The following is a 12,160-nucleotide window of genomic DNA, read 5'->3' on the forward strand; positions in this document are numbered from 1 at the left end:
AGAGCCTGAAATGCTCTCATTTTTCAAAAAAGGCATAATTAAAGACATTTTCGTTATTTATTGTTTTTATTTTTATTTTCAATTTTCCCATTTCATTTTTTTTTTCCTTTGTTGAAGCCGGTGAGGGTTGCCTTGCCTAGGCCCTTGTCGACCGCGTGCGAGGCGACCCTCACCCAAATCTGGCAAGGAGGAACCTTGCTTGGACAAGGTGACCCTCGATGGCCAGGGATGGTCTCGATAACCGGTGAAAAGGAAGGGGTAAAGAAGAAAAAAAAAAGAAAGAAAAAGTGAAAAAAAGTTCAGAAAACGTAAATGACAAAAATACCCTTGATCAAGCCTCTCTTTGAAAGAATAAGAGCACTTTATGCTCTTATTTGAAAGAATATGAACTTCAAACTCTCAAGATTGGTGCACAATTAAGAAGAGTCTTTATCTTAGTGTTGCTTTTAGGAATTATAATTAGGTGAACTTTTCAAGAGTCTATTCGTGTTTCTATGCTTAATGTTCTGTAAATTTCTAAGGAACCATCTCCTTGGAATATTCAATATATTTAATTATTTATGAGTCGTTTAAGAGAAAGAATGAGAGCCGTGCAACAAGCCTATATAAGGGTGAGTCTTGTGATCATTTTGATGAGGCGAAACAAAAGGCAAAATTGAAAAAAAAAAGACATGTTGGTCTCCTTCTCCTTCTTCTTGTGCTATGAATGTTTTTCACCTTCAAATTGTCTCAGACAGATCACACTAAGTTTTCCCAATTGTAATGATTGATCATCCAGAGAGGAGAGATCATTGTCTTCAGCTGCAAATTTTCTCTTTCTGATTACTTACGCTTCTTCCACATGATTAATCGAAATCACAATCATGGAATGCACATCAACGTGCAAGCCTGACATCTCTCTATCATGTCTGTCGCCTCTTTCCAATAAGTAGGTTTCTACCTGATTTAATCATTTGCTTATCACTAACCAAATGAATATGAGCGGACAGTTCGCTGATCAATAGTGTTCAGTCAGTAATGTATAGCTAGATTGGACTCTGTCTAAGTTTGGAACGTGAAGGCAGGTTTGTTGATGACAGAATCTTATATTTTCGTTTGAGAAAAGAACCAAAATTTTTTTACCGTATTATAAGATGTGATCAGTACATCGTTAGTAAGAGCGCGCATGGCAACACTACCGCTCTAGAAATCAATTTCTGACAAGAAATTGATTTTTCTACTTTCTAGAAAGAAGTCATTTTTTTTTACTACTTCAAGTGACTTCAAAACTATTTTTGGAGCCAAAAAATGCTCCATAAATAGAAAAATAAAATTGGATAACCAAATAGATTTCTGCTCCAGGAGTACCTGGAACTGAAATTATACTCCAGAAGTATTGTCATACGCTTCCTAAGTTATCAAGTTTTAACTACTAACTTTGATTTATCTATTTACGTTCTATGGAAATTTGACCAATTTCTATCATTTTAGCTTGTTGACGTGTTGAAGCTGCAAGTTTTGTATGAAATTACCTGCTTTAATTTAAGTGAGTTGGAAACTTTTATCCGTTGAAGTTACCACCTCTTTTTAAAGCCATTTATGACATTTACTTGGTTGGTAACGAACCACTTTCTTTTACAAACTATGTACAATTGTTTTTTTAACTTTATTCAAGTCACTTACCAAATTCTTTTTTGATGAATAATCCTACTACTTTTAGGTCCAACCCTTATATGAGCCATTTATCTGTCTATTACATCCTTTTCGAATACTTACCAATTCTTATTTGAAAGTACCAACGTTATTTGTGTTACCACCCAACCTTTTTTTTTTTTGTTCATTGAAGCTACCAAAAAGTTTAGATTGCCAATTATCCAAAAAGTCCTAAACCTATTGTAATTGTGTCAATTCAGTCCTAAACCTTTTTTTTTTTTTGTCGATTAACTCCTAAACCTTTTGCATTTGTGTCAATTCAGTTCATCCGCCCAACTTTGGAAGGTCGATGCTGACATGATAATTTTTATATTTTTTAAGTAATCTATTTATTATTTATTCTTTTTTTTCTTTTTTTCTTCTACTTCTTCCTCCAATTCGGCGATCTCCTAAACCTTTTGCATTTGTGTCAATTCGGTTCATCCGCCCAACTTTGGAAGGTCGATGCTGACATGATAATTTTTATATTTTTAAGTAATCTATTTATTATTTATTATTTTTTTTTCTTTTTTTCTTCTACTTCTTCCTCCAATCCGGCGATCGGACGGAGGCGAGGCCAAGCTCACACAATGACGACAAATCTAGGCGAGGCCAATCTCATAAGTGGCCGGCAAGGTCAACCTCACCGGCCCTCGCCTGCGGCCGATCGCCGATCCGGCAATTGGCTAGAGGAAGAAGGAGAAGAAACTAAGAAGAAAGTAAATAAGAAAATAAAAAGAATATTATTAAAAATTGTCTTGTTAGCGCCATCCGGCCAAAGTCAGCCGGTTGGACCGTATTGACACAAATATAAAAGGTTTATGACTCAATTGACAAAAAAGATTTGTGACTAATTTTTTTTTGATCGAATATGATTGAATTGACACAATTGCAAAATGTTTTGAACTTTGTTGTTAATTTTCCCACCTAATTTGCCTCACTTACCAATATTCCTTCGAGCGATTCTGACTTATCTAAGGCGGTAATAACTTTAATAAACTGGTACAAATTATTAAAAAGTTGGTCATTTCCAAACATTGATTAAAGTTTGATTTCGTTAGTTCTATTTTCGCACAGGGGTAAAAACGAGAGCCACATGCCTACCATTAATAAACTCGGATGTCGGAAGCTCGAACATCCAAGGCCCGGGGCATTCGGACATTTAAAGCGGCATTCGTCTGGAGAAAAACGTACCCCGTGTACTAATCGAATCTAGACCGATCTTCCGACCAAAAAAAAAAAAAAAAAAAAAAAAAATCTAGACCGATCTGAAAGGACCCTCCACCGTTATGGTTGAAATTCAAATTTTGTATATACACTATATTCATGTAATAATTTTTCATTTACAAACGTAGGAAAACTATGATTTTGTAAGAAGTCTAACTAAACCAGTAATAATAATAATAATAATAATAATAATAATAATAATAATAATAAAAACTAGACTAGTAATAAACCATCGACTTTCATCGGAAAAGTTTTTGAGTGAAAAAACTCGAGAAATTGCTTGCATTTATATGTCAAATTGCACGGGATTCTGAAGAATTTGCTATTCTGGACGTGCTCGTTCGCCTCGGCTTCGGTACTTACTTCATATAGTCGAGCGCAGCTCCTCTATTACTTCAGCAATCGGTCGTAGGTGTGGTCTTCGATCTAGAGTTAGATTTAGATTTGAGTGTTCTTTTATTTCGATGTAGAAATAGATCCGAAATTTATAAGGCGTTATCTATGCCTTTTCAACCTATTGGTGTTTTGTTGTTGTTGTTGTTGTTTTTTTTATTTTATTTTTATTTTATTTTTATTTTTATTTTTATTTTTATTTTTTATGCAGTGATGGTGCTGGGGATGCGAATTTAGGTGCGCACAGTCTTTTGCCAAAGCTGTAGTTCTTGGAGAGCAAAATCTTGGCATGTACTCATCATGTTGATACGAGATTCGGTATCGGCCGCCGATTGTGCTTTGATACTTTTTTGTGGAATGAGCGAATCTCTACAGGTTGTATCAAGTTGATTTATCTTTCGGATTCACTTGCTTTGTTTGATTTTCATCGAAGTTATGTACTTCTCTTTCGAATGAATTGAAAATTCTTCTTCTGGCAAAGGAAAAAATTGCACGAGATTCACCATTGTACAATATATTCATTCCAACTTCTGATTACACATCTGGATTTGTATATAACTAGATTCACTCAAGCTGACCTTGTCGATCTGATATAGTCAAAATCAAAAGCTACAATGTTCATCAATCTTTTTTTTTTTTTTCTTGGCAGGTCATCTTCATAATATTTACAGTGTGAGAGTGTTAAGCAATGAAACCCTGGCGCTGATCAAACTCCTGAACACTCTCTCACTCCCGCTCTCTATACACTCGACGTAGCCTTCCAAATCCTCCATCTTCCTCAAAACCTCCCTCACTTCCTCATCCTTCATCTTCCTCAAACTCCACAACCTCTCTTCCGTGCACTCGAGCTCCTCGATCCGCTCGTCGACCTTCGTTTTCTCCAACATCCTCAACCGGCTGCTCCATGACGACCTCCTTGCCGAAAAGGACGATGCAAGGCCGTTGAAAAGTGCCAGAGACACCGAGGCTGTCGCCTTGACAACGCCCAATATCCCGGCCGCAAGCTCCGCGTCAGGCGCTGGGGAATGATCTGGACCACGAAGAATACCGCATTTCGCCACGCATTTGACGGTAGACGTCAGGTCTCGCATCTCCTTGTGGATCCTCTTCCGGGCCTTCACGTAGGAAGCGATCTTGGACTCGTCTTTCTTCCTTATGGCCACCTGAACCGCTGACTGCGCTTCCTTGAAGGCGAGGACCGAGGACTGGAAGATCCCGTAAGCGTCGGCAAAGCGGAGGAAGTCCTCTAGGAGCTTCTCGGAGAGCTGCGGGCTCGCGCGGAGGAGGCTTTGGGCTTGGGGGAGGTGGAGGGCGTCGTCAAGAGAGTCGAGGGCGTTGCGGAGGCGGCTCAAGCCGTCAGCGAGGCGAGCCGGTGGAGAGGAGGAAGACCAGGCGTCAAGGCCGGAGAGCTGGTCACGGAGGCTGGAGAGCAAGGGGTGGGAGCGGGTGGGGAGGCTGACGGACCGGGTGTGGTGGGTCAGGGGCAGTTTCGGGAGGGCCGGGTTCTTGTTTGGGAAGGAGAGGGAGCGGCCAAACACACCCACCATTTTTTTCTACTTTCTCTCAGGCTTTGATGATGCTCTTGTAAAGAAGATGCGAGGGAGAGAGATGAGAGAGAGTTTGAAGTTTTTGTGAGGAAGAGGATGGGGTTGGTTTGATGGTTTATAAAGGGAGGACAACTCACACGTAGGGTTTGCATGGCTGTTTGTAGAGAGAGAAAGAGAGGGAGACGCACGAGGGGGGAAGGGAGAGAGAGGGGGAGGGAGACGAGATCCGAGAATAATTGGAGGTGGTTTGCAAATGGTGGGTTTCCTTTACTAGTGAAGAGGGGACACCACGTGGGCTCGCCAAGCTGGCTCTCCTCCAGCCTAATTTTGATCTAATCTGAAGTTGTCAAGTCATATAATGTGAGATTTATTGAGTAGTTACTTGACTTGACAATACACCTCCCTCCACGGGAGCAATGTCCAACTAAAAACCATGGGGATATTTTTCTTAGAAGTCTTAAACCTATTGTACCATGGTCGATTCAATTCTAACTTCTCAATTTGACCAATTTAATCTTAAGCTTTTGATGATTTTCCAATGTAGTATTCACCTCAGTTTTGGATGGGGAATCACTGTTGTAAAACGAATTTTTCTTTTTTTAAGCTTTTTGATTTTTTGAATTATTATTATTAATTCGCTTGTGGCCTTCTCTTCGAGGGTTGCAATGCCCTCACCTGTGGCCGGTCGCCAGCCATCGCCAAGACCGGCCACGGGCGAAAGGATAAAGAAAAAACAAAAAAAAAAAAGATCAAAGAAGAAAAAAAATCCACAAAATTACTAAAAGAAAATTTAAAAAATCCTCCATGAGAACGATAGATCACAATTGGCTGGAATGACTATATCGAAAAATTGTCAAACCATTCGGGACTAAATTGGTCGGATTGAGAAGTTCAACACTGAATTGGCCAAAATAAATCTAGTATGGATGGAAATCGTGGAGACCGCAGGAGCAAGAGCAAACCCAAGGAGTCACAGCCTCGCTCTTGGGCGAATGTCGCTAGAATGATGACAAAGGGCTATAACCTTGCCTATGTAGCACCTTCAATGGTGGATGGGGAACCTATCGTGGATATCACGCCTAACATTGTGGCGGATGAATATCCCCTGCTGAACCAATATGTTGTGGGACGGTTCGTAGGGAGAAAAGTTTACTTCAAGCTCACCGAAGAAGTAATTAAGAAGACTTGGGGGGCTCAAGTTGTGGATGTGCGTATGCATGATAGTGGCTACTACTTCATCCATATTCTGGATGATTCTTTCCGGAGGAAAGTCTTGGACATGGGTCACATTTCAATTCAAAATTGTACAATGATGCTCCAAAGTTGGCACTCCAAACTGAAACTCAAAAAGGATGCTCATGACACCCTTCTGATTTGGATTAGATTGAAGGACATCCCGCTATCTCTTTGGTCGCAATCGGGAATTGGCTGTATTGCGAGTGCCATTGGCAATCCACTATATGTTGACGCACAAACGGAGGGAATGAAGAGACTCTCTTTTGCTCGAGTGTGTGTCGAAATCAAGGCAACACAGCCTCGTCTTGATAGTATCAAATTACCGTGGGATGGTGAGCTGCAATCAATTGGAATAGAGTATGAATGGAAGCCTCTCTCCTGCTCTTCTTGTGGAATATATGGCTACAAACTTGGAACTACTGGTTTTCCTTGTGTCGCCACTGTAGATGCTCTCGGTGACAAACAACCCGATGTCTCCGCTCAACCCTTAAACAGAGGAGAGTGGCAGCAGGTCCAGAGGAAGACTCATCACAACTTGAGCTCCCCACAACCTACTATAGCTCCTCCCCAACCTGATGTGGCCCTCCCTCAACCTGCTGTGAATTCCCCTCAACCTGCTGTGGCTATCCCTCAACCACAGGTTGATGCCATAGACTCTGCTGCTCGGACCCAAGGCATAGACTTTGCAGCTCGGAACCAACCTCAACGTGGGGCAACTTCAAACAACTTAACTGCAGAAGGCCGTCTTACCACTGCTCTATAGCGGCAACCGATGTACTCAATTGAGAATTCATAGACCTCTTCCCTTCACTCTTCCCAATCTGAGAATGGGGATGGCAATGCCGGCGATGCGGCTACCGATCTTGATGCAGACTTATCCTCTCCATCTCCTCCAATTACTAGATCGCGAGCCACGGATTGTGCTCTACCAATACCAGTCATTGCCGAAGCTGTGGAATTTCCTACTCTTGATGATGGAGATAGCCCCTCTTCCTCCAAGAGCGCCAAACGTAAGTCCAAGAGGAAGAAAGGCCGAAAAAAATGGTAACACTCCTCCTCCCTCCTTGTAAATATGTTTTTAGGAATCTGGAATATTAGAAGGCTTGTAGCCCCCCTTAGACAAGCTGAGATTGCAGCACTTATAAGGAATAGATGCCTTTCTTGCATCGGCATCTTGGAGGCAAAAGTCAAGCAATCTCGTTTTCAGGCTATCTCGGATACTCTACAACCGGGATGGCGTTGGCTAGCCAATTACGAGTTCTCTAATCGCGGTAGAATTTGGATTGGTTGGGATCCGTTGGTCATTGATATGCTACCCATTTCGGCATCATCACGGATGATACATGCCCACCTTTCATTCATTGCCATGAATAAGTCGTGTCTCCTAACGATTGTTTATGGTGATCATACTTTCATCTCTCGGAGAGCTCTTTGGGCAGACCTCATTCGACTAAGTGCTTGCGTTGAGCCATGGATGGTAGCCGGGGACTTCAACGGGATTCGTGAACCTTCCGACAGGATGGGTGGCTCTAGTGCATGGATCCCATCGTTTGATGAATTTGGAGATTGTTTAATGCAAGCGGCCCTTGACGACCCGAGATATATTGGACACCGATTCACATGGGCCACCTCATCCGGTGAATCAAGGAAGCAACGTAAGATTGATCGTGTCTTGATTAATGATCATTGGAACCACATGTTTTCTTTCTCCGAGGCTACTTTCTTAGCCCCCGGTATTTCCGACCATAGCCCCATGGTGGTCGGAATCATGCCCCCTCCCGCCTCCAAGAAGCTGTTTAAATACTTCAACTTTTGGTCCTCTCATCCCTCTTTCTTGGATATAGTCGCGCAGGTGTGGGCAACCCCTATTCGTGGTACACCTATGTTCGTTGTTTGTAGCAAGCTCAAGCTACTAAAGGGCCGGCTAAAACAGCTAAATAGGAGCTCGTTCTCGGACATTTTCGAACGCACCGAGCATGCTAGGCTACATCTTGCTTCGATCCAACAGGATTTGCAGCTTGATTTCAACAATCACACTCTTCTACATTGGGAAGTGGAATGCCTCCGCAACTATTCTTCACTAAGAATCCAGGAGGAAGCTTTCTTCAAGCAGAAATCGAGAATTAGGTGGCTTAAGGAGGGCGACATGAATACAAAATTTTTCCACCACTCGGTTAACAAGCAGTACCTCCGAAACCATATCCTTTCGGTTTCCACTTCGGCTGGACAGATCCTCATAGAACCAGCTCGGGTTTCCTCTCATATTACTTGGCATTTTGAAGAATTGCTGAATGGAAGACCTGCACTCTTTCAGCCTAATGTGCATTATATTCGTGATTTTATTGGTCGAACACTACAAGAGGACCAAATTGAGTCCATCTCTCGCATTGTTACGGAGGACGAAATACAAGCCACACTCTTCTCTCTAGCCAAAGGTAAAGCTTCAGGACCCGATGGCTTTAATGTGGAATTTAATATATCCTCTTGAGAAGTTGTTGGGTCGTCGGTGGTGTCGGCTATTAAGGACTTCTTTGTTTCCGGGCGGTTGATAAAAGAAATTAATGCGACCATCTTATGCCTAGTACCGAAAACCCCCAATGCCTTGGCTACGCATGACTACCGGCCTATTGCATGTTGCAATACCATCTACAAGTGCATCACCAAGATCTTAGCCAACTGGATAGCTACCCTATTGCCGTCCATCGTATCCCCGTCGCAAACGGCTTTTGTACAAGGTAGGAGGATTAGTGACAACATTATGTTGGCACAAAAGTTGTTTGCGGATTTTCACCATGTACCATATCTCCCGAAATGTGCCATCAAGGTAGACTTCCGCAAAGCCTACGACACGGTGGATTGGGCTTTCCTAGAGTTGGTTCTTCAGGCTTTTCGATTCCCACATTTTCTCATCAATTTGATCATGGAATGTGTGTCTACCCCTAAGTTTTCCATTGCCATTAATGGGGAGCTACATGGTTTTTTCTCTAGTTCACGGGGTATTTGACAAGGGGACCCGTTATCTCCATACTTATTCACCTTAATTATGGAAGTCTTCTCGGGCATCATACACTCCAAGACTATTCTACCGGGCTTCAAGTTTTATTGGCGATGTAAGTCTTCTCGGATCTCCCATTTGTTCTTTGCTGATGACGTTCTTTTGTTCGCCGAAGGAAATCTTGACTCCATCAAGTTATTAAAGGAGGGGCTAGACACTTTCTCTAGCTGGTCGGGCCTCTCACCGAACCAATTGAAGAGCGAAATCTTCCTTTCGGGAGGTGACAATTCATTAAAGGAACAAATCCGACTATGCTTCAACTTTCAAGAAGGAACATTGCCTTTTCGATACCTAGGAGTCCCTGTTATTTCTTCGAGGATTTCCAAGTCGGATTGTATTGCATTGGTCAATGCTGTCACGTCTAGACTACGGTCTTGGACCCAAAGATATTTATCCTACGCTGGTCGGTTGCAACTTCCGAAGTCGGTCCTTCATTCTATCCTTGTTTATTGGGCCTCCGTATTTACTCTTCCGAAGTCAATCTTACACAGGATTAAGACTATCTTGAGACAATTTTTGTGGAAAGGCCCGGACCTAGGGGTTGGAGGGGCTAAGGTGTCTTGGAGGAATATTTGCTTCCCCAAGGATGAGGGGGGCTTGGGGATTCGTAGGCTAGTGGATTGCAATACGGCACTCACCCTTAAGCACATCTGGATCCTCTTCACCGATAAAGAATCGCTTTGGTACAAATGGATACACTCTACATTTCTGAAGAACTCCAACTTCTAGATAGCCAATATACCCAGGGTGTGCTCTTGGGCTTGGAAGAAAATACTAGACCTTCGATCCGATTATTACCTCCAATTCAAATGGAAACTTGGTAATGGACTATCCACATCCTTCCGGTTCGACCATTGGCATAATAATGGTCCCCTCTTCAAGCATTTTCGGCCAGGATACATATATCGCTCCGGTATACCTCCAGAGGTGACGGTACGGGATTTCTATGTCTACCTCACAGCTAGGTCCTCCTCTACCATGCTAGATGGAATTCTACATTGGTTGGGGCCTTCGCCTACCTTAGTAGAAAACAAGCAAGATAAATTTTCATGGGCACCCCATTCGTTCGGCCAGTTCTCCGTATCATCTACATGGGACTTTCTTCGAATTCATGGACAACATTTGCATTGGCACTCCTTCGTATGGGACAAGTCATTTGCACCGCGATACGCCTTTATTATGTGGCTGGCATCCCATAATTGCTTGCCTACCCAGGTATTGTTGCTCCGATATCACAGAATTGATAGTGGTATGTGTGCCTTTTGTCGACAAAGACCGGACTCGGTAAATCATCTTTATTTTGGATGCCATATAACTCACAGCGTTACAGCTACCTGGGCAACGAATTGTAACTTGAGTTGGCGCAATCGCTCATGGGATGATCACATTCGGTGGGCTAAGCAACATATAGGAAGCCAATCCTTTTGGCACCGCATTGCTAGATTCTCCCTTGGTGCCCTATGCCATATCATTTGGATGGAGAGGAATAATATTATTTTTCACAACAAAGTTCTCTTTACGCCGGCTATTATGTTGCATCTTAACAAATTGGTTAAAGACAAAGCGATCGCTCTTTCCCCCATTCGTGACCACCCTTACAACAGAAGTCTACAAAGGAATTGGGGCTTGTCTCCTACCATTTTTGCAGATCGCTGAATGGCTCCTTTGTACCCATGCTCCAGCTTTCTTATATACTCGTTCCTAGCCTTACTACCGAATATCTACCTTGCTGTACCTTCTTGGTAGCATTGTGGATCTGCTTCTACTGCGCCCGCCTTATGGGGGCTTATAACTCTCCTTCACGTAATATGTACCGCTGATGCTCGGCTTTTAGTTTCATCTTCCACTTCTTCCTGTTGGACTGATATTCCCTCTTGGTCTCCATGAGGGCGTAGGGGATCTCATCACATTCCACGGGTGCTTCACCTAGTTGTTCAGGTGATGCCTCACTTTCTCAGATTCTTCTCATGCTACCCCAATTTTCTGGTTTTTTTTGGATGGTATTGACACTCTACGGGAGCTGTTTGTCGGTCCTTCGTTAGTTCCGTCGGGTCTCTTTTCTTTGTTGTTTTTCGATTTTCTTGGAGTCTGTTGTCTCCTTTTGTTCTTGGTGTCCCCCTCCCTCTTGTTGTACCCCTTTTTATTTTGGTTCTTCTTTCTGCTTTTGGCTGTCTGTCCGCTATGTTATTCAGATTCTCTCGCAGTTGTAATGCTCCCGTTGCACTTGTCTTCCACTGGACTCATCGTGGTTCATCACCTCCTGTTGGCCCTCTCCTCCACTACTTAGAAGCCTCACTAACACTTGATCCCGCTGCCGATGCTGCATCCTTCTCTCCTCTCCCGGATACCGCCGCTTTTGACTTCAAAATGCAACCTGGACTCCTCTGCTTTTGGACGGTTGTTGTTCTTCTTTCAGGACTTCATGCAACCCGGTCACTCTCACATCCACAGCTACTGTACCTGCTGTCTCCCTTCCGCCCGAGGTCTACTGGCTCGCCTCTTTGGACCTTACTCTTTTCTTGGTGCCTGCTGGATCCATGACCGCCGCTTGATGCCGCCTCCTTATGCTACTGTCACCGCTGCCGGGCGTTTGGATTCATTTTGTACTTTCATTTCTGTTGTTTTTTCGGCTGCATGTTTAGCCTCTTTGTTACTTCTTTTGGTTGGCCTTGCCTTGGGTGCACGCGTCCTAGACGCTGCTATGTTTTTTGCAACCGGTTCACCGTTGAACCCTCTTTGGCACTCATGGTGCCACTCATGGTTCATGGTTTTTGTGCCCGGTTTTTTCTACTTGTACCTAGCTTTTTGAAAAATTCAATACACACTTACCTTACCAAAAAAAAAAAAAAAAACACTGAATTGGCCATGATACGATAAGTTTAGAACTTTTTGGGCGATTTTTCTCAAGAATGATAGGTTCTGATCCAGTTCAATGTACAAATTTTTTTGTGGGGGGGGGATGGGGGTGGTTGCATTTGCACAAGAGCGACCCCATGTACGTATCGAATTCATGGAAGGAACTCCAACTTAT

The 12,160-nt window shown here is 43.0% G+C and overlaps 2 protein-coding genes across 2 annotated transcripts; one reads left to right on the forward strand and one right to left on the reverse strand.

Annotated features, from left to right (window-relative positions):
* Positions 1 to 3,787: 3,787 nt before the first annotated feature.
* On the reverse strand, positions 3,788 to 4,979 carry LOC115738698. The gene has a single exon (XM_030671410.2). The coding sequence runs from the start codon at positions 4,836 to 4,838 to the stop codon at positions 3,957 to 3,959; it is 882 nt and encodes a 293-aa protein (XP_030527270.1). The 5' UTR covers positions 4,839 to 4,979; the 3' UTR covers positions 3,788 to 3,956.
* A 2,569-nt stretch (positions 4,980 to 7,548) lies between these two features.
* Positions 7,549 to 11,681, forward strand: LOC115738732. Its single transcript, XM_030671444.2, has 3 exons — positions 7,549 to 8,509; positions 11,322 to 11,391; positions 11,546 to 11,681. The coding sequence occupies exons 1-3, from the start codon at positions 7,549 to 7,551 to the stop codon at positions 11,679 to 11,681; spliced, it is 1,167 nt and encodes a 388-aa protein (XP_030527304.2).
* The last annotated feature ends 479 nt before the right edge of the window (positions 11,682 to 12,160 follow it).

This window comes from Rhodamnia argentea, chromosome 2 (assembly GCF_020921035.1).
Source record: "Rhodamnia argentea isolate NSW1041297 chromosome 2, ASM2092103v1, whole genome shotgun sequence".
Taxonomy (NCBI): Eukaryota; Viridiplantae; Streptophyta; class Magnoliopsida; order Myrtales; family Myrtaceae; genus Rhodamnia; species Rhodamnia argentea.